At 40.6% G+C, this 23,138-nt stretch overlaps 2 protein-coding genes across 6 annotated transcripts in view; one reads left to right on the forward strand and one right to left on the reverse strand.

The window, feature by feature from the left end:
- Positions 1-13,460, forward strand: part of SCRG1 (stimulator of chondrogenesis 1) — a 116,313-nt gene extending 102,853 nt beyond the window's left edge. For 2 of the 5 annotated variants that reach the window (XM_058669985.1, XM_058669982.1), the window contains exons 2-3: positions 11,300-11,555; positions 13,324-13,460. In XM_058669985.1, coding sequence (XP_058525968.1) covers positions 11,314-11,555; positions 13,324-13,378 — 297 coding nt within the window. In that variant the 5' untranslated portion in view covers positions 11,300-11,313 and the 3' untranslated portion in view covers positions 13,379-13,460. Of the gene's footprint in view, positions 1-630; positions 769-5,922; positions 6,015-11,299; positions 11,556-13,323 lie in introns of those variants that run through there. The other 3 variants (XM_058669983.1, XM_058669984.1, XM_004579040.3) reach the window with 3 other exon arrangements.
- A 4,424-nt stretch (positions 13,461-17,884) lies between these two features.
- SAP30 (Sin3A associated protein 30) lies at positions 17,885-22,948 on the reverse strand. Its single transcript, XM_004579041.3, has 4 exons — positions 22,296-22,948; positions 20,555-20,680; positions 20,050-20,148; positions 17,885-18,039 (listed from the first exon to the last, which is right to left on the reverse strand). Exons 1-4 carry the CDS (start codon positions 22,611-22,613, stop codon positions 17,917-17,919), a joined length of 666 nt encoding a protein of 221 aa, XP_004579098.1. The 5' UTR covers positions 22,614-22,948; the 3' UTR covers positions 17,885-17,916.
- Positions 22,949-23,138: the final 190 nt, after the last annotated feature.

Raw genomic sequence — 23,138 nt, forward strand, 5'->3', positions numbered from 1 at the left:
AATGCTTATATCTGGGAAACACTTTGGGAAGATTAAGGCAGTAACCCAAAGCCAAAAAAATAAGACACTTTGGCACACTTAATTATTCATTCTAACTTTCTAGGTTGGATAAGTGAGTAAAGTTGTTCTCCAATAAACCACAAAGTAACCCTTGGAATCTGGGCATAGTGATTCTGGGCAGTTCCTTTTATACTGCCAAGAAATGAAAAGAGGTTGTTCTCAAGTTCCTCTCCTTCTTGGCCTCTCGTCCTGCCAAAGTTTATTTTCATGTTAACGTTATCATTTGTTCTAAATTATGTGGGCTCCTAAGTTACAGCAGTTTTCCTTGACACGTTTCTCTTCTGATGCTCGTTTTTCTGACTTCATCGTAGGTCAAGTTCCTGTTACTCACTGTGCTCAGAAACTCCAACTCGTGAAAAAGTGCACATCTCCCATGGGGCACCTACTCTCTATGGTCAGGCCAGAGAAGTTGCATATGCGCTTCTTAAAAGCTTTTCATCGAGCCGAACGCCATCACTGCCACGGCTGCTGCTCTGGAAGCCAGCAGTTCCCATGTGCACTATGCTATAGAAGCTGCAGCCCAACAGGAATGCCTTCTGAAAGCATTTCTTTTCCTGGAGTTGTGGTAGGTAGTATCCACACAGCTTCTCACACAGCAGCCTAGGGGTGACTCCACGGACTCTGTGAAGGCTCCCCCTGCTGAGGTTCCCCAGTGGAGGCCACTTTCAGACATCTGGCTTTAGTGTCAGAAAGGCTGGGTAAGAGAGGGTACGTTGTTCAACCAGCTTGCAAAAACCATTGTAAGCACCAATGATCCAGGGTCAGTGGGAATCTTAAAGGAAGCTTCCCATCATTTTAATAACAACAAAAACTCTTAGTTCAAAAATAATTAAGCGAATAAAACAGCTGGTTGGTTTTGAACTGGTGAAAGTTTTGAGGTAGTTTTAAAAGGAAATTTCATCTGTTTCTCATTATGATTTCAACAAACATATTGTGAATCAGTTTCTAGTCAGTGTAATTTCTGTGCAATTGCTGTGCCAAGGATAGTCACATAAAACAAGCCCTACCTCTGTAGTGGGAAGAGGGGAGCTGAGGTGGCTGGGAGCAGCTGCAGTGTCTACACACAGTGCCCGGCTCTCTGACTGCAGCAGGGTGTGAGCTGAGGCCGAGGAGAGAGAGGGCTCAGTCCCGGGACAGAGCGGCAGCACGCGCCTGAGCTCCCACCTGAGATTATTTATATTTAAAATACCTCCTGAGACTTCATCTGTTTGGGTTTTGCTGGGTTTTTTGGTGTTGTTTTGTTTTTAAGGAAATACAAGTTAGATTACTGTCAGATGTAATCCTTTGAATGCAATTGCTTCCTTCCATATCAAATACGGCTCTACTTAGGAATTGCTCTGTCACTAATGTGTGAGAACTTTCTATTTCTAACAAACCTGGTTGAACCCAAGGGTGATAAAGCTTACCTATATGAAAATAAATAAATTAAACACATGCATACATATAGAAAAGTGTGTGTGTATATATCTCACATATAATATAGTTGGGCATACTTTCTAGAAAGTTGAACAGTGTGTTTCGATGGTGTTGTTAAAAATACAGGCACCAAGGTGGAGGAATCCACCAGGGGGGAGGGGTGTGGGGAGGGGTGGGGGGATTCCCAGAGCCTATGAAACTGTCACATAATGCATAATAATTAATAAAAAAAAAGTAAAAAAAAAAAAAATACAGGCTCCAGGGTTCACAGAGAGGCTCACCTTGGGAGATTGCTAAAGCTGTCCCCAAGAGGCAGGTGGTCTCTCCGGAGGAACGTAAAACAGGGTGCCAAGATGTCTGAATAACAGCAAAACTGCCTTCAATTTACATACAGAAGCAAACAAGCAGTGCTTTCAGAGTTGAACTTCCAATTAGGTAATGAAAACAGAGCCTGAGTTACAGGCTTTGGTTTGCAATTCAACAGCTTCTCAAAAGGCGACTCTGCAGTGGACATCAGGATGACTGACTACAAGTACCTTTTTAAATTTTTATTTTTATTGGAAAAACAGATTTTACAGAGGGAAAAGAGACAGAAACAGAGGTCTTCCATTTGTCGGTTCACCTTTCCAAATGGCCAGAACAAACAGAACTGAGTGGCTGTGAAGCCAGGAGCCTAGAGTTTCTTCTGGATCTCCGACGTGGGTGCAGGGGCCTAAGGACTTGGGCCATGCTCTATTGCTTTCCCAGGCCATAAAGAAGGCAGCTGGATTGGAAATTAAGCAGGTAGGACACGAACCGGTGACACAGGCAGAGGATTAGCCTGATATGCCACACTGGCCCTGACTAGAAGCACTCTGAAAATAACAGTGTTTAATAATTCTGCAGGCTAGCATAGTGGCATAGTGCCTAATCCTCTGCCAGCTAGTACCAGGATCCCATTGGACAGCATGTCATGTCCAGGCTGCTATACCTCTGATACAGCTCTCAGTTAGTGGCCTGGGAAAGCAGCAGAAGATGGCCAAAGGCCTTTGGGACCCTGTACTCACATGGGAGACCCAGAAGAAGCTCCTGGCTCCTGGCTTTGGATCAGTTCAACTCTGACCATTGTGACCATTTGGAGGGGGAACCAGTGGCTATAAGACCTCTCTCTGTCTCCTCTCTCTCTGTAAAGTCTGCCTTTCAAGTAAATAAGTCTTTAAATAATAGTAATAGTTTTCCCCAGCGAGACAGGAAACCTAACGAGCAGTAAGTAAATGACTGAATATATAAGGGGTTCAGAAGCCAGGGTCTAAATGTGCTTCTTAGGGGAAACTTTCTAAATGACTCATAACTTGAGTCAGACTTGTTAGCTTGTACCGAGAGCTGCTGTGTACGTTGGCCAGCATGCAGGAAGCACAGTACTGCACTTTTCGTGTGGATTTGAGTGTTTCCGAATATAAAAATGAATCAGCTATTTTGAGCAGCTGTGAATTGAGATCCAAGACAAGACAAGGAATACAATAAGGAGATGAAGAAACAATTTGACATCAAGAGAAATAAAAGTAAAGCCAACATCAAAGGAAGAACTTACTTATTAAAAGTATAGTTTTGGGCCCGGCCCCATGGCCTAGCGGCTAAAGTCCTTGCCTTGAATGCGCCGGGATCCCATATGGGTGCTGGTTCTAATCCCGGCAGCTCCACTTTCCATCCAGCTCCCTGCTTGTGGCCTGGGAAAGCAGTCGAGGACGGCCCAAGGCTTTGGGACCCTGCACCCGCGTGGGAGACCTGGAAGAGGTTCCTGGCATCGGATCGGCGCGCACCGGCCCGTTGCGGCTCACTTGGGGAGTGAATCATTAGACGGAAGATCTTCCTCTCTGTCTCTCCTCCTCTCTGTATATCTGAGTTTGTAATAAAAATAAATCTTAAAAAAAATAAAAAAATAAAAGTATAGTTTTGCCTTGGCACTTACCTGCACATATGATCTATGAGGTAGAAAGAGGGCCCGGCACAGTAGCTTAGCGGCAAAAGTGCTTGCCTCACACGTACTGGAATCCCGTATGGGTGCTGGTTTTAATTCCAGTGGCCCCGATTCCCATCCAGCTTCCTGCTTATGGCCTGGGAAAGCAGTCAAGGATGGCCTAAAGCCTTGGGACACTGCACCCGCGTGGCAGACCTGGAAGAGGCTCTGGGCTCCTCGCTCTGGATTGGCTCAGCTCTGACTGTAGTGGCCGTTTGGGAAGTGAATCAGTGGAGGGAAGATCTTCCTCTCTGTCTCTCTTCTCTGTATACTTGACTTCACAATAAAAATAAGATAAATCTTAAAAAAAAAAAGGTAGAAAGAGTAGATCTTATTGTGCTGCTCAAATTCACAAATTGCTATATATTTGCACCATACAAATAAGTTAAACTCCATTTGTGACACAATCTTTATTTAACAGGGATCACGACAGACTCGTTGGTAAACATGTGGAAGAAATGTACAGTTGATGACATACATATTGGGGGCATACATTGGGTTTTAATGGCTGGGAGCAGAGATGATAAATGAATTTAGATAGGAAGAAAAAGGTTATTAAAGTATTCCATGCCCAAAATTTTAGATTTTTTTCCTTCAAAGATGAGTGATAGGATGATAAAACATGTTTGAGCAGATGAATCGCTTGACTGCAGTGGGACAGGAGGCTGGTGTGGGAGGATCGAGGTGCAAATGGGGAGAATAGGGGCTCTTGGAGTAATCCGGCAGAGGAGAGAGAGGGCAAATCTGGAAGTACTGGATGCTAAATTATGTGTCTGGGGTAGAAACAGTTGAAAGAAGGAAAGGAGATGTCATTGATTTTCAGTTTCCTATTCGCATATAAGGAAGAATACACGAGCTTTGACTGAGGCATTTGACTCGGAGTGTAAGATGCCGCTCGGGGTCTTTCTGAGCCGCATCAGGGTGTGTGGCTGTGAGCTCTTGCTCCCTCCTGACTTCAGCTTCCTGCCAGTGCACACCGTGGTGGGCAGCAGGAGTGGCTCAAGTGGGAGACTTGAACTGAATCCTCACCTGCCAACTTCGGCTTAGCCCAACCTCAATTGTTGGGGGAATCTGGGTGAATCAGTGAAAAGAAGCTCTCCAGGGCCTGGCGGCGTGGCCTAGCAGCTAAAGTCCTTGCCTATGGGTGCCGGTTCTAATCCCGGCAGCTCCACTTCCCATCCAGCTCCCTGCTTGTGGCCTGAGAAAGCAGTCTAGGATGGCCCAAAGCCTTGGGACACTGCACTCGTGTGGGAGACCTGGAAGAGGCTCTGGGCTCCTGGTTTCGGATAGGCTCAGTTTCGGCTGTTGCAACTGCTTGGGGAGTCAAGCAACAGATGGAAGATCTTCCTCTCTGTGTCTCCTCTTCTCTGTACATCTGCCTTTCCAATAAGAAACAAATAAATCTTTTAAAAAAAGAAAAGAATATTTCTAATTCCCAGAACACTACTCCTAATTGGATTTTTTAAAAACAAAATTAGCAGATTAGCTAATACATGTCAGAATCTAAGTACAGTTGTCTCAAACACAGCGAAATTTTTTTGAGCAACCAATGCCATGCATTTCAGGCTAAGCCTCTGTCTGTGGCACCAGCATCCATATGGGCACTCATTTGAGTCCCTACTGCCCTACTTCCAGCCCAGCTCCCCCTTAATGAGCTGGGAAAACAGCAGAGGATGTCTAAGTCCTTGAGCCCTGCACCCTTGTGGGAGATCAAAGCTCCTAGCTCCTGTCTTCGTACTGGCCCTTTCCTGGAGTGAACCAGCGGATGAAAGAACTCCATCTCTGTCTCTCCTCTCTTTGTAAATCTGCCTTTGTAACAAACATAAATAAATCTTTTTTAAAAGTTCCTCTTGAGCCTATGTTTCTGAGACACAGAATAAATGTTTTGTTTTGTTTCAGTCATTCATTTTTGCCCTCCATCACTGGTAATGATTTTTAGGTCAAAACTGGAAGGAATATCTCTTCTACCAAAATACTACAGGAGATGCAGGTAATAAGAAAACTTAGTGATAAAATGCAAAGAAATCGAAAAGGAAAAGATGTCCTCAGCTGTCTTCCCAAGTAATGCTAACCATCCCCTTTTCATCTCTCCCTCCCTCTCTCTCTCTCTCTCTCCCTCTCTCTCTCTCTCTCTCTCACACACACACACACACACACACTTCTCTTACGGTAAAAAAAAAAAAAAGATTACACTGTGTTCTTTCTAAATCCCTCAAATTTCATATTTTATTGCTCCAAGGTTTGCTTCCCTGAGGTTCTTGTATAGACCAGTTATTATTCTATAAAGAAGCTGTTTGGTGTGCGCTCTCCTGGTTTGGAAGACTCCGAGGGAGGCAGTCTTTGCAGCCCTGTCTGCTCGCGCTCCCCTTCTGCCCTGGTCCTGGCTGGAGCAGTGAGTCTGTCAATCCCAGGCAGCAGACAAGGCAGACAAAGAGGCGTGTGTAAGGAGCCAGCACCTCCCTTCTTCTGCCCAGACTCACACAGTGAGTTGGAGCATTTAAGATTTCCTCCGCCAGGGAGACCAAAAGGCAAGAAGAAAAAGGTAGGTAATTTTTTTTTTCTCTGTAAAGAGCGTCTTATGCCATTTATTCTGTTCCAAACTGCTACTATAGATGGGAGCAGGAATGTGTGTTATGTTGCTTCAGAAGGGAAAGGCAGCTGAAATAGCCTCCGAGGAGATGGTACAAGCACTTTGAAAAAGATGATGCTTCCTCGATAAAGGGAAAGGAGCAGATGAAAAGAGATTAGCATGTTCCTTGTCGAGGAAAACAATTTAATCTAAGGTTTAAAAAAGAAGAAGAGTCCTTCCTGTTGTTCGTCTAATGCCCAATTCCACTGTCTCTAGTTCCACACGACAGGATTTATTATCCCATCCTTCAGCCTGTGAGGATGGTGGAGTGTATTCAGGTTGTTTAAAAATGCAGTAGTTACGTCTCTAGCTACTCAACTCAAAGTTAAAGGCAATGTCTAAGCAAAACAATTTTTTCAACTTTCAAAATTCTGATTCCTGAAAAGAAAGTAGTATGAATGTGTAACACAGAGGGGATTCATTGGCCTCGTCCTTGGCCCCCGCCACGGCCCCCCACAGCCCCTCCTGGAATACAACACCGCGCCTGTACTGCTTAGATAAAGGGGGCACTTCTTCCCTCTAGGACCCTGGGGCCTAGAAAAACTCCTGGACATTTCTTCACTTAGTTTCCTCAAACTGAGAAAATTTCTCTCAAATGTTAATCCTTTTCTCCAGTGATGCTGACTTTACTGTAGGCAGGAAGATGAGCAGGATGATGCAAAGCTGTGTATTAATATTATCTTCTAGCATGCCCTTACGACCTGCCAGCAAATCACAGGCAGGATTAGGCTGATGTTTCCACTGATGAAGGTTTTTGGAGTACATAGACTGATGTGTCAGCTTGAATGATCCTTCAAAGGCTTATCCACGTTCTAACACCATTTCCATTCTTGTAATACACACTTGGAGACATTTCACTTCAGGAATCTGTCGTTCTAACACAAACCCCTTCTCCGTTAACAAGAAAAAGAGAATTTTATAAATCAGAATGATTTCCATCTTCCAAGAAAAATACATGTAAACAATACAGACTGGGCAACAATTTAAATTTCTTTCAACAGCGATTTTGATATTTCAAACCTTAAGTGCCGGGTTGGAATTTCCACTTGATTTTGCAACTTTGCTTCTCTAGTTCGGCTTTTTGGAAGAAATCAGAAATTGGACTCCCCGTCTGCTTAATTCACCAGCCCTATTGCATTCCACTGCCTGTTCCCAGAACTGACATCAGTTTTGCACCCCAAATATCGGAATCCTTCAACTACATTACCCTGTTAGCTTTGGCCATTAAACAGGGGTAATTTTTCTTTTAAAATTTCCATTTAACTGCAGCCATTCAAAAACTTGAGTGTGCTAAGTACCTTAACAGAATCAAAATTTGCAACTTATTGCCAAATAATGTTGCCAATGGTTTGCTGTATAATTGAAAATGTCTTGCTCAGAATTCTGTAACCTCTGCATTGATTTTCTTTAAAAAAACTACATCATTATTGGGAAATGAATGGTATTATATGACAGAAGTTAACAATGTCGATCTCATGAAATTGAATTCTTTAAATTGAGAGCTAGCTACCTAAAGTTTTCTTCTTATTTCGTTAATCTTCAGTTTTAATCTGTTCTTTTGGTAATTTGGATGATTCCCTGGTTGAATTTTAACAGCATGTACTTCAACTGAAACAGGGGAAAAAAAGTAATTTGTCTCAAATTGGCCAAAGTCATCTCTTGTTGGCACTTGAAAATACATGGTTTGGTGGATTGCCAAAGATTAAGACTGAAAAACCAACCAATGCATGCCAGCAACATACTGGCTCATTTTTCCATTTGCTAAATAATAGTAATGCTGTTTATCTGCACTTTAGTAAAGGAATAAAAGAAGGCTTCAGTCAAAACATATATTTCATAAAGTGTTTAAAAAAAATCTGCCACCAAGTGCTTACCGGGTATGGAACTTTCCATCATAGTATGTGACAAAGACAACAGCAGAAACACTATTTTGTGCGGTGATGTGGACACGGCAGGGTAACATACCTACTTACCTTTCCAGCAGTTTCTTTATTTGCTCTTTCAGTGGATGTTTTATAAACACTTACCTTGAGCCTAGCATTGAAGCAGGTGCTCTGAGTGTTACAACACAGAACTTAAAGTCGTTGCCCCCATGATGCTGGCCCTTGCTCTGCTCGTCTGCATACTGGGTTTCTCCAGCCTTCAGTCCTTTGCTTCAGCTCTTCCTTGGCTGTACTTGTTTTTGTGTTTGTAAACAGGAAGGAAGTCTATATCTATAAAGTCTACCAAATAAATATCTTAATTAATCTTAAATTTAACCTTTATAGCCCTGACTTTCAAATACATATTCAACTATTTAATGTCTCATTAAAAAAAAAAATAGGCATCTCAAGCTTAACTTGTTCAAAACCTCTGTCTTCAATTCCCTCAAAGTTGGCTTTTTCCAATTCTCCCTCAGCTGAATAAATTACAGTGCCTCAGGTTCAAAACTCTAAGAATCATCTTGATTTTTTCTTCTTGCCTCATACTTTCTTCTAGTTTCTATCAAAAGCCTATTGTCGGACCCAGCGCAATAGTGTAGTAAAGTCTTTGCCTTGCATGCGCCGGGATCCCGTGTGGGTGCGGGTCCTAATCCCGGCAGCTCCACTTCCCATCCAGCTCCCTGCTTGTGGCCTGGGAAAGCAGTTGAGGACGGCCCAATGCATTGGGACACTGCACCCGCGTGGGAGACCTGGAAGAGCTCCTGGCTCCTGCCTACGGATTGGCTCACCTCCGGCCGTTGCAGCCGCTTGGGGAGTGAGCTATTGGAGGGAAGATCTACCTCTCTGTCTCTCCTCCTCTCTGTATATCTGCCTTTCCAATAAAAATAAATAAATCTTTTTTTAAAAGCCTATTGTCTTCTATTTCAGTTTTGTCCCAGGACAACACATCTTCACAGAGCCAGAATTTTTTTTTTAAGGACACAAATCAGGTGATGTTATAATCCCATCGATATCTTCCAATAGTTGCCAATATATTCAATAAAATAGACACTGCTTATAATATGCACCGCTTATCATGTCATGTAGGGTATTTGAGGAGTATCTCAGATCTTCCTTCCTGTCTACAAGGAAGTTCACTAAATGATTGTCTCTCTGTGAATTCCTCACTCCCCCACATTCAGTTTTGTCTACATTCTTCATATGCTTAATTGGATAATGAAAAATATTGACAACAGCAAAGCATTAATTAGTCAAATGACCAGTTCTTGAAGCATAAATTATAACAGCTACCAAGGGAACAAATCGAAGGAGACTCTGAGTGGGGAGAGGCTTCTTAGAGGACACAGTCCATCATAAACCAACACAAAAGGAAGAGGTGAGAAAAGTAAAGCAAAGACACATGGGTAGGACTAACAAGATGACTGGTTTCACTGGCTAACTCAATAGTGGTAATAAGAATGAAGAAGTGCCCAGCACGATGGCTCAGTGGCTAAATCCTCACCTTGCCTATACCAGGATCCCATAGGGGTCGCGGTTTGTGTCCCAGCTGCTCCACTTGCTTCCAGCTCCCTGCTTGTGGCATGGGAAAGCATTAGAGGATGATGCAAAGCCTTCGGACCCTGCACCCATTTGGGGGACCTGGAGGAAGCTCCTGGCTCCTGTCTTCAGATTGGCTCATCTCTGGCTGTTGCAGCCACTTGTGGAATGAACCAGCAAATGGAAGATCTTTCTCTCTGTATTTCGTTCTCTCTATATCTGCCTATCCAGCAAAAATAAAAGAAATCTTTTAAAAAATAAATAAAATTGTTTTAAGAAGAGAGAGTATTTCCAAAAGCTTATGGAAAATAGAATTAAAAGCTTGAATTTATTTCTGTGCAAAAAAAATTTTCTTAATAAACATATAAAATACAAACAAAAAAAACAATGAAAACAAAAAACAAAGAAAGAATAAAAAGAAAAAATAAAATAAATATATAAAATACATATACATATTATGAAGAAACTGCAAAGATTTCAAGGTTTTTTTGCACCCAAATAAACGTATTTTTTAATTCCAGCTTTCCACGAACTTTTGGAAGAACTTCAGTTCTTTAAAAAGTTTGTTTATTGGTGTCTATCCTTCTCTCCTTTCAAGAGACACCCCACCTCCTGGCTCTATCTTGGAAAGACTTTCCGCTTCCCTCTTCGTACCTGGTCACTTTGCAAATAAAACTTCTCTGTCTCCAACCAGTTCCCAGCTTTTTATTTCTATATTAAACTGAGGAAATAAACCATAGAGTTTTTCCAGTAACATATTTTTCCTGGGCCATGAAAAAGACTTAGACTGGAGCCACGTGGCCTGACTTCAAAAGGGGTCTTCAGACCCCAGATGGCCCCGAATATGCAACCTTGTATGACGACCAACTTACGTCACAGCAACTTGGATGACCCAAACCATCACTCTGTGGATTGCACACCTCCAGGGACCCCCAAACGAGGCCCTGTTTCAGGAGGAAGTAGCTAGAAGACATCTCCACCCTTTACCCCTACTTCAGTAGGATGTCTCCACATTTAATCCATCACCTCAGTTAATACTACCTTCCAAAGAGTTTAGTCTCTATTGAATGTACAAAAAACTTGACTTTGGGTATTCGCTAAATACAGATTCTGAATTTCATCACCACCGTCAACCCTCATCCCAAGCATTTCTCCTTTAACATTTTTTGGTGAAGCCTATGTACTTGAATTTTTAGAAATATTCCAAGTCATTTTTTTGATAGATGGTCATAAGACTGCACTTTGAAAACTTGAAAGAAGAACACAGAAAAGACCACTCCCATTCTTTCTAAGAGTTTGAGAATGCTGTAAACCTTTTTTTTTTTTTTAAGATTTTTTTTTTTTTTATTGGAAAATCAGAGAGAGGAAGAGAGACAGAGAGGAAGATCTTCCCTCTGCTGATTCACTACCCAGGTAGCCACAAAGGCCAGAGCTGAGCTGATGCAAAGCCAGTAGCCAGGAGCCTCTTCTAAGTCTCCCATGCGGGTGCAGGGTGCTAAAGCTTTGGGCCATTCTTAACTGTTTTCAAGGCCATAAGCAGGGAGCTGGATGGGAAGTGGGGTGGCGGGATATGAACTGGTGCCCATATGAGATTCCAGCGCGTGCAGGGGGACGAATTTAGCCACTAGGCTACCGCTCCAGACCCCAAGAATGCTGTAGACCTTTATTTTCAGATAATTTCTGTAAAGCAGAAACTGACATGTTTCTTTTCTTTCTTTCTTTTTTTCTTTTTAATCTCAGGACCAAAAGCCAAAATGAAATTTACAGCACTTGCTGTCATTGCTGGACTAACTCTGCTGCTGGGAGTCCAAGCCATGCCAGCAAATCGCCTTTCTTGCTACAGAAAGATACTACAAGATCGCGACTGTCACAACCTTCCAGAAGGAGTAGCTGACCTGGCAAGGATTGACGTAGACGTGCAGGATCACTTCTGGGCTGGGACGGAATGTGAGATGATGTGCTACTGCAATTTCAGCGAGTTGCTATGCTGCCCCAAGTAAGGATGGGGAAATCACAAACTGTACTGTTTTGAAATGTATGTACAACCACTCTTCCAAAGATTACCTCCATCATAATAAGTCTGCTGAAATTGATCATCCCTTCCAATAAAATTCTACTCAAATCCAACTATTTTCTATAATCATTACCATTGTATAGAAACTCAATGTTTTTAAGAAACAGGGTTTGGATGAAAATAATTTTTAAAAATGAAATCCAGGAAATTCAATGTATTCTAGATTCATCTGATGCTTACCACACACACACAAAAAATTCTTGATAGCAAAGTCATCCTCAAAGTTTTCATCTTAAAGCAATTAGAAAACCAATAAGATTTGAAATATTAAATCCAGGGAATGGGATCAAGTAACAAACAGACCAGAAAAATTTAGTAAGAGTCTAAAGAAAATTTCCCAGTTTTACATACAAGTTACCAGAACTGAACTAAATTAAATTTCACAAGAATTTATCTACCACTATTCTATACTGAAGGTAGACTAAATTGGAAAGTAAGTTTATTTTCATTTTAAAACAATAGTAGAAAATCAGTAAATATTTTTGGTTCTTGATTTTAGAATCTGCTTCCTCTGGTTTTAAGGAATCCCTCAGATACAAATTTCTTACTGAAACTAACCTTTTCAAATTACTGGCAATATCTATATATTATCATATTTTTATTCCTCCAAGAAACCTGGGGGTGGAAAGGCAGATATAATGATCTTGCAAAGGAAAGGCGCGAAAAGTTGAAATGACCAGTACTATCCCACATAACTACCCAGTACCAGTGCAAGAACGGGAATGCAGCTACTCCACTTCAGACAAGATCGCCTTCCTGCCAAGCCTGTTGATTGTCAAAATGTAGTTTCCAGAACAGCAGCTTCAGCATTAAATGAGCTATTAAAAAATACCCATCCATCCTTGGCCCTCATGGCTGGCTTTGGAATCAGAAACTGTCCAGCAATTTTATTTTAACAAACCCTCTAAGCAATTCTGATGCATGGTAAAATTTGAAAAGCACCTTGAAGAACAATTGAACTAACAACTTTAGTTAATCAACCCAATGAAAGGATTACACAAATGGAATAAATGTAAACTAATACTAAAATGCCACATCTGCTTTTGGTTATTATATGACTTGAAACCAAATTGTTGAAATGGATTTGTGGTTATCTGTATTAATGGAGAAAGACAGTATTGTGGCTTTACCTAAGAAATTTGTCTCTGACTTGGGAAGTTTTCCCAGTAACAAAATATTTACCTTACTAAGTACATTTCTAGTAAAACATAATCCTAATGTCGCTTTGTACATACATAAGATTTAATAATGTCCCATGTGTTTTAATGTATTATCATAATGTAATCTTTCCAACCAGAGGAGACGTGCTATAAAAATAGAAATATATTTAAAGACTTCCTTAAAATTGATTTTTTTCTAACCTGCATATATAAGCTTCACAATCCATTCCTTCCACGAAAGAAATGAAATTGTTTGATAAGGAGGTTCTGAAAGTATTTCATCCTTGTCTTTCTTAATACCGTGATGACAGTATAGTATCAGTGGCAGATGAAGGCAGAGTAGATTTGGTTACCTTCTTGGACTTTGTTCCTCTTGTTGCCAAGTCCTCTCATTCCTCTGTACTATTATTTATCTATAAAGAACAGCCACATCTGAAACCCTAAAAATTACTGTCCAGTTTTAACCAAGAAAAGACTAGTACATTTTTTAGCTTTCGGCAGAATTTAATTTATATTCTACTTTTTTTCAGAGATGTCTTCTTTGGGCCAAAGATCTCGTTTGTGATTCCTTGCAACAGTCACTGAGAATCTTCATGTTTTCGGGAGAATGCCGTCTCTGACTTCCCCAAACTGTACTACATCAGCCTCACTGTATTTCCAGCTTCTATTCTGTGCAATAAAGCAAAGATTCAACAAATTCTTACCTGTATTGGGCAATTTGATTAAACAGTAATAATAAAAGTTAATTTGAGTTAACTATTCTGGTCATATTATTGACATTGGTTTGAAATTTGGCTACAAAATTTCATCTAACATATTCATTGAAAAATTTGGTGCTCCAGATGAATATCCATAATTTTCAAAGATTAAGAATACTTTCAGGTTGTAGTTGGCAATTATTGATTGTATAAACTTAGATTCATTTAGGGAAGAGCCATGAAATTAATTGAGCTTCTTGGAAAGCCAGCTATAGATTTCTAGTAAGAAGGAAAAAAAGAGAACCCATGCTTGAGTGCCTATTACATATTTCAAGTACTTAAGTACATTTTCAATTTTATTCTCATAGCAAACAACAAAAACTTTCAATACAAATATTCTCACCCTCATTTTTACATGGCAACCCAAGTTTAATGTATTTGCTCAAAATCAGGTCAGAATCGCAATTCCAAAACCCACCCACTACACTCAGCTATATGCTTCATATCATGATTCATGTATCCAAGTATCACTTTGTGTTGAGAAAAACGAAGCACACATTAAAAGAAACACATGTAGGATGCAAATTTAGTCAGATGAATTTTAAAATAAACAGGTGCTTTAAATGATGTTTTCTAAAAGATGTTATTAGAGGAGACAGTATTGGAGCTTGCCCGTATGTTTTAAGCATACATCAGTTCATGGTGGCCAGCAGAAGTAATTTCAGAAAGCTTTTCAATTAAGCTGTATTAAATGAGTGCTAATTTTTGGACATTATTAAGATTTGGGAATATACTAATGAATAATATGAACTGGCCCTCATGGCACTTGTGTACTAACAAATGTGTAAAAATTAGAACAAATAAGTATTTCTAAAATAAGAAGCCTGCTACAGAGCAGAGGGTGGTTTCAGAAGAGGGAAAGTTTGAGAAATACCATACACACAGGTAATCCGGGAGAAATCCTCTTGTGAGCCAAAGTGACACTATATATTGAAATACATCCTTGGAGATCCCTGTTTTGCTTATTAATGTACTCAGAACATTATATAGTATTTATTCAGTGTCCAGCAAGTGTCACCATGTTGGACTAACAATCTTGGAGTGATCATACTTGTTTCTATTAAAGTCTTCAAAAACACAAGTCAGAGCATGTTTTCAAATAATAGGACTTCCTACAGGATGAATGCCCAAGTCAGAATTATACTAAGAAATCCAACTACGTTCTTAGAAATGAATTACTATGCAAGCAAACCATGTTCTTTGTGCTGCTAAATAAATGCAAAAACACATGTCCAAACAACTTACACTGACACAACTTTTTCTGACTTAGTCGTTAGGTCATTAAAAGCAAGCATTTCATTCAATCATACTAATAAACAGATCTCTTGTTTTTCCAAGAGATTTTAGTTACGAGACAACTAAGATTTTTGCTTAAATTGTTGTCTTTTTCTAAACATTGTCTTGCAACAAATGAAAAAGACAGGTACTGTCTACCCTGTTCTATAGGCAAAAGGAATGCCAAGATTGGGAAAAATTAAGTAGTTGACCTAAGGTTACATCATTAGTGAGCAGAACTAAGTTTTGAATATGGACACTTTTATTCTAGTACCCAATTTTAATCACTACATTGTATGATACCATTATCTTCAGTATTTCTTTTAAAAAAGTGAACTTCTATTCAAAAAAGTGAACTTCTACTCAGCTGATCTACACAACTGTATAATTCAGGGAACTCATAAATGCTAAATGCTTACTGGATAGCAACGTCTGTGTTTTTTACTTTCTCTGCTCTCGTTCTATAAGTCCTTTGTTGCTGAGAACTAGGTTAGCCAGTAAAATTACTGAATAGGTCACCTATCCTTCATAAAATTCCTCCTTTTCTAATCATCCACAGGCATTCCTTGAACAGTGTTGGACAGGATCTGACTCTGCCTTCCAAAAAAATACATATTTTTAAAACCAATAAATAATACAATTGAATAAACACTCTTCCAAAGATATGCAGGCGCCAATGTGCATATGAAAAGATGTTCAATATTGTTATTAATGATTTACAAAATCAAAATCCCAGTGAGATATCACTATTCTCCAACAGGAAGGCGTTACACACACACACACACACACACACACACTCACGCACACACGCAAATACAGCTAGTAGAACAGTGGAGCCTTATGTTGTTGATGGGAATGTAAAAACGGGACAACTAGGAAGAGGTGGGAAGTTCCTGCAAAAGTTTAACACGAAATTATTGCGTGAGTCAATGGTTGGACACTGCTGGATATTCCTAAGACAGATGAAAAACCTACACAAGAATATTTATAGCAGCATTATTTACAATAGCCCAAAGGTAGAAACCCAATGCTCATCAACAGATGAACAGATCACCAAATGGTGATATACACCATACAATGGAATACTTCCTACCGTGGAAAGAAATGAAGCACTGACGTATACCGCAATATAGCTGAGCCTTGAAGACATGCTAAAGCAGCTAGAAATTAAAGGACCTACGCTGTGATTCTCATTGTATATCCATGACATCCAAATCCATGGAGACCAAAAATGTTTAGAGTGTAATAGTGAATGAGGATAAGGAAGAATACAAATAATTACAAATGGGTTTTTCCAGAGTGATGAAGTTTTGCAGTTACAGCTGGCAGTTGTAAAACGTTGTGCATACAACATACTTTAAAATGGCTGTATATAGAGAAATAATGTAGAGCTTACTTTCATAAAAAAATCTATTTCAGGAAGTTTTACTCTGTTAGCTATCAAGTAACTCATATTATCTGAGGCCCTGCTATATATTCAGTATACTTTCTTCCTCCTACACGAACTTAAGTCATAAGTGCAGGGGGAGGTCTGGGCCTTCTGAATCAAGCTTGCTATATCGTGTACACTGGGAAACAGCAGGCACTTGGCACCCTGCCATCCATGAGATCTGGATTGAGTTCCAGGCTCCTGGCTTTGACATGGCCCAGCCCCAGCTGCTCCATTAGGAGGAAAAATCAGTGAACGGGAAATTGGTTTCTCTGAATTTTAAAATAATAAATAAATGAATAAAGAGTAGAAAGTAAGTACTTGAATGGTCTCAGAACAATGGCCAATTGCTTTATGTTCATCATACTTTTTAGTTATCAGTGTACTTGAAAATGTCTAGACTTCTTTTCTAATGAACCAGTATTTTACATGTAGTACTTTCAAGTACATTATTAGCCAGGATGATTTTATCATTACAGGATGTCTGGCAGTTTCTACAGGTATTTGTGGTTGGCACATTTTTGGGAGCTACTGGCACTTCGTGGGTAAACTTCGAGAATGCTGTTAATCCCTACAATACATACTGAGCCCCCCTAACCAACAAAGAATTATCAGGTCCAAGAATCTGAAAACTAAAACCTGTATTATTGGCCTATCTTCAGCCTAAAATGTTCAGCATGATCTCAGATCAGAACACTTTACTGCAGCTATTTCTGTTTTCACGAAACAAGGTATAAATTTGATGGGTAACATAAGAATTTAGCCAAGTAATACAATCTCAGAAAACAAAGATTAAAATATGTTTGATAAAATCCTGAGAGGGGCAGGCTTTGCAGGACATTGGCTCAAGCTGTCAAAGGCGATGCCAGAAGTCCCTGTGCAGGTGAATGTTCAAGTGCTGGTTACCTTGCTTCTGATGCAGATTCCTGCTAACATGTGCTAGGAGGGGGCATGATGCCTCCCTGCTTGGGCCCCGGCCACCAACGCGGGAGACCTGAATGCAGTTCTGAGCTCTACCCACTGGTTCACTCCCCAGACGTCAGCGGCAGTCACCTGGGCCAGGCCCAAGCACTGTTTTTAATCTTTGCAGGCACCTTAAGTCTTCCCTCAAAATGGGCAGGAATATAAATTAAACCGTTTATTTTTCCTGATACTCTATCACGTAACAATAATATTAACAATAAAAAAGAAGTTGCAACAGAAGTCTATTTTTGAAATCTTTTGGCACCATATTTTTTAAAATAATGCAATTAGGATATCATTAGTTCCAAAAAAGACTGTCCTTGAAAAAGCAAACGTGTTGTATTTATTCTTTCTTCTTAACCTGCTCAATTCTTAGCATTAAAAAAAATTATAAAATGAAGGATGTTAACATGAAAATCTCAACTGATATGGATCTCTAAAAGTCAGTTAAAAAGAAAAGTGAAGTTTCACAAAACAAATTCACTGAAGCAACTATAATAGTAATAACTTTTATTTAAAATATTTTTAATCTAGGAAAACTCATTTTACATGAGTCTCCAACTAGTTATTAGAGTTAGAAACAAACAAAAAAAATAAAACCAGAGAAAATCCTCTGTAGAAAAAATACACCAGGAATGTTTCTACAATCAACAGCCGCCACGTCTGAACATCCCAGTGGAGGTGCAGTTCCATCTCTCCTAGTGCACACCACTGTCAACCTTGAGTTCCGGCTTGTTCTTGTCATTCTTCACTGAGCAGATGAAATATGTTAAGGTGTCTTTCTCATTCACTGGAATAGACCTAAAGTGGCAACCAACTATCTACGAAGAAAATAATAATAATAATAAAGTTTTAGATACTAACAGGTTTTATGAAGAAGGTAAAGATATAGTTCTTCAAAAGAAAAAAGTATTATTAAGAGCTATTTTCTTTAAAAATTACAATGTATTAAACAAAATACACAATGGATGAAAAACAGAATAATATGCTGTTAAGAGTTTACAAGAGATTTCTAATTTTGGCCCACTCAAACATGCAATTGTTGGAGAGTATATTTCTTTTATTTAACTTTTAAAAGGTAAACATTTCTTATGCCCGCAATGATTTTTAACCTAGTTATAGAGAAAACAAAAATAAAACTGAAACAACTTTAGTACTAGAAAAACAAAACCATGAAATATCCTGCAAATATGAGAGTCTTCAAAAAGTTCATGGATAATGCATGTTATGAAAAAAAAACCACATGGATTTCAACACTATTTTTAATACCAAAAAGAACTTTATTCTATTTCCCATGATGTTTTTGAAGTATCCTAGCACATTTGCCGTAACTTAAGCTCACTAGTTCACTTGTCAGCAGTATTCTTTAAGATTCCTTAAAAATATTTCTGAAGAAAAATTACGAATGGAAAATGGAGGCGAAAGTGGCGTTTACCGATGAACGCTTACCCGCTTCGCTGCTCATCATGTGCTATTCTAACCTAAGCACCACAAGTACTGGCAGAAGTAAACTAGACTGAAGTATTCATAAGCATTCTACACGCTAAGAGACAACATTTCTTAAAAGAAAAAGTTCATTGACACAATAATGTAGAAACTTGAAGAACATGTCATTCAATTCTGGAATCTCTTAAATGTGTTTTATTTCTTACTGCTTGTTAACCTGTCAATATCTGCAATCTTGACTAATTAATTCATAATACTCAGGGCAATTTCTTACATTTAAAAAAAGAAAATAGCTTCAAAATGCTGTAAATGATACACTGTCAACAAAATTCCAATTTGAAGTTTATGCATTTAAAAAATATCTTAAGAGCAATAAAATTAATTAGGTCTTAGGTTATCATTTGTCCCAAAACAGAGGTGTTTTCACTTAATTAGTACCTAATATATTTCATCATGGAAGGCAATGTTTGTATTTGTGCAATTTATAATGCAACAAAGGCTACATCTTTTAAATCAAATTTAAAGAAAAAAATAGGTTTGTATTGTCCAGGCAAGAAATAAAGGCAAGATTCTGATTAAACAGTTATTACATTATTTTAACAGTATCAGAAAATATTTTGTCAAATTGTCAATTCCATTCATTTTTATTCCTTCCAACATGTATTTATATATATATATATATATATACACACACACACACACATACATATGTGCACATTTTTGTCCTAGGTTACAAAGTGTAAGTATGATTATAGATGATACAAACCCATATATAAACCTGCAAGCAATTTTAACAAGATACAGTTTTCTTGGTTCTATTACTTCCTGAAGAGAATACACACACATACCACGTGGTCAACTTTTCAACACTCACTAAGGACAGGAAAAGCTGTGCCAAAGCGACGGAAGTAAAAACTTGAAAAGGCTTTGCCTCTTTGAATTGTGAAAACATAGGTGCTTTTCATAAAACAAATTAATATCAATGAGAACAATTTTGTAACTGCTAAATCAACTAGTTATGGAAATAATGTTCATGGACCCGCTGGTGGACTTGTGCTTTAATTAGCTATTCACTAGATGTTTACTAGTCAAATGTTATTTTAAAACAGATCGCTAGACTGAAAACAAAAATTTAGTATTTTAAAAGAAGGTGTTATGTATGTTTATACTGCACAGTCACTGAATCACATAAAGCAACCTCCTAAAAGGCAGACAACATTCCTAGGCAACTAGATTCCTCTAAATAACTTCGACCTTTCTAACTAATGTGTTCCATAACATACTTCATTAATAATTTCATTAGCATTTAATGATTTCTTGTTTGTTCAAACAAGGAAGCTAATAACTTAAGGCATATATATATATGTACATATAAATATACATACCTCAACAAGTTGTGCTTTATTAAGTCCTGGTCTGGTTGGTAACTTGAAGTGTCTTTTGTATCTCCTAAGTGTATTTACCTGTAACTGGTATAAATCAACCTAGAAAAAGACATATGCAAATTAGTCTATACGATTATTAGGAAATTTACCATTGATAGTTTCAGGAACAAAATTGAAACTGTACCATAATAAAAGTTAATTCCATTGCTTTTAAAAGCCTTTTATATAATCAAAACTATAAAGTATTAAACACTTTAACCTTTGGGGGATAAATAGACTACTGGTGGTGTTAAAAAAAGGAAGTTATAGAACAGTTGTAGCAATTGTCAACTGAAAATATAGCAAGTCAAACTGTGTAACTGCCAATTGGCTATATTTAAAATTGCTTTCATTTCCAGATTTCTCAAATGTTCTATAAGTTCAAAGAATTCCCTTACTTGCTTTTCTAAAAGCTTCCAAATGGCCTTCTCAGAAGTTAACATTAAACACAGAGACTTTCACCTACCTCTGGAGTATCAATATCCTGAACAGGTGAGTCACCTCCATCGTCATCACTCCCTTTCCTCTTCCTTCTATTCCGAACACTCTGAATTAAATTCTTATGATAATCACAAATGTAAAGATGCCTTGCCTGAAACAAAACAGATTCACACACTGATTATTACAGCACACGGTATCCACGCATTAGTCCATACACATGGTGCACACGATTATTAGAAATGGTCAAAACAGCCACTGGTGAAACAACGGCTTGTTTCTCTATCCTTACATCCTTCGCCTTGCTCCAGCAGACGTCTGGCAACCCTGCACAGGGTGGGAGGAGCAAGTGGGCAGTGCCACCTGGGGGAGGGACAGAGGCCGAGAACTGCGAAGTAGAAATTCCAACCGTCTGGGTTTTGTCATCAAATTGCAGAGTTTGGCCTGAATTGGTTGTTTCAGGGTAGATTTCCAACCGGTAAGAGGGAAGATGATAATGACTGCGAGGTTTTGTTACTTGACAGTATTTTCTGCTTGAAGAGCAAATTTCAGTAGTATGAAGTAGGCCTTCTAAACTAATTTATTACCCAAATTATAGTCTAGACATAAAATTCTCCATTTTTCCAAATTACTTATTAATTCTTATTCTATATTTAAATTTCAACTACAAACTTTTCTGGGTGCTAAACCATCGTAACTACCTGTAATACATCTTCCACTCGAAATAATCTGAAAGTATTCAAATTCACCTGCAAAGTTTCTCACGCCCACCATTTAAAGAGCTGTTTTAAAACAGGCAGGAAGTGTTACCAATAAACTTCCCCCCAAACCTAACTACACATACTCCTGAAAGTGGTACATTTTTTTTTTTTTAAGTTTTATAGGCATTTCCAGGTCACTACCCTGGAAATTCCAGACTTCACATATTGACAGCTAATTCCTTAAAAAGAAAATACAAACAAGGGCTGAGTTAGCAGGCTTTAATATTTTAAGGCTGAGCAAGCAAAAGTCTTAAAAAAAAAAAAAAGCATGCAGCATGCATGCTAAGTTCTGACATCTTGCAATTCATTTCTTGCCAGCCAGAACTGCAAAAAGTAGCAATGAGTATTTCTAAAAACATCATAGCTAGTGAAAGAAAGAGAAGAGGAGACCCTGATGGCTGCCAAGCGAATGGCAGGACCACAGAGGCTCTGTGCTCCCCACGCTCCCTGCTCGGCTACCAGCTGACTCCGCGAACCCCGGTGCAAGCCGCAGGGTCTCGCTCTGCGTCGGGAGGAGCAGGAGTGGATCCGGAGTGGACCTTCGTAGGCTGTGTTACAAGATCCAATACACCTCCACTTTCCCCGGACTAGCAGAGCTACTTCTCCCCGGGGCCAAATGCCAGCCCGGGCAGCAAAACAAAGGCTCCTCCATTCCAAGAAAGCTACTCAGGGCCCTTCAAGCACCCGGGACCCTTTGTTTCGATTCCCGAAGGCAGCAGAGGAGGAAGAGGGAAGACTGTGCTGGAGAGACGCTAGCAGCGGGAGGTCGGGGGGCTGCTGGGGTGGGGGGCGCAGGGGAGCTCAGGCGCGCGCGCGTGAGTGTGTGTGTGTGCGCGCGTGTTGCGGGTGGCGGCGCGACTTGCAGTGACTTTGTTGTTCCTTGCAAGACAGAGACGGCACTGCAGCCAGGTCGTGGGGGGAGGGGAGGAGAGGGCGCGAACCCTGCCGACGCCCCTCGTCCGAGCCCAGCTGCCGGAGCCCCCACAGGGCGGTCCCGCCGTCACTTACGCTCTTATCCAGTTCGATCTTGACCTTCTTCTGGGAGATGCTCTTCTGGATCCTCTTGCTGAAGCTGGCGTTACCCGCCGCCCGGCTGCACCGCTCCCCGTCCTCCCGCAGACAGCATAGCTGTCCGGGGCCCGGGCCGGCCGCTCCCGGGGGCCCAGCCGCGGACACCGCGCCGGCGCTGGGCACCTCAGGGCCAGCGCTCGCCCCGTTGCCATTTCCAGCCGAGGAGGCGGCGGCGGCTGCCGCGGCTACCACAGCGGCCACCGCAGCGGCCGCGTCCCCGCCGCGGCTCATCTCCTCGGGCGTGAAGCCGTTCATGTCTCCGCGCTCCGAGGCGACGGCGCCGACCGAAATCCCCACCGGTCTCGCCGCTCCGCCTCTGTCCGCCAGGTCCCTCGGGCACAAGGCGGCAATTCACTCTTGCACGCCAAGTTCGGGGGTGACACGGCCAGCGTCCTGAGCCCGCCGGTCCCTGCAGGCGCTGGACGGTGGACGGTGCCGGCAAGCAGCGTTCAGAGCGCAGCAGCGCAGGGACCCGGGACGCCCCCCGCTCACTGTCACATGGACACCCGAGCACTCGGACCCCCGCACCTCCGCCTCCCTCCGCTCCCTGGTCCTGCGCAAGCACGACGCGCCCCCCGTCCGCCCCTGCCACTCCGCCGTGACGCACCATGGGAATTGCAGGAGTCGGCCTGAGCAGTCGCCCTCACCCAGGCGGGCTCGCGAGCGGAACAAACTACAAATCCCAACATGCACGGCGCGACGGAGCCTCCCTCCGTTTTTGGTTCTTTTTTTTTTTTTTTTTTTGAACACCGGGAAAACAGGAGTGTGTGGTTGGAGATT

Source organism: Ochotona princeps, chromosome 11, assembly GCF_030435755.1.
Source record: "Ochotona princeps isolate mOchPri1 chromosome 11, mOchPri1.hap1, whole genome shotgun sequence".
Lineage (NCBI taxonomy): Eukaryota > Metazoa > Chordata > Mammalia > Lagomorpha > Ochotonidae > Ochotona > Ochotona princeps.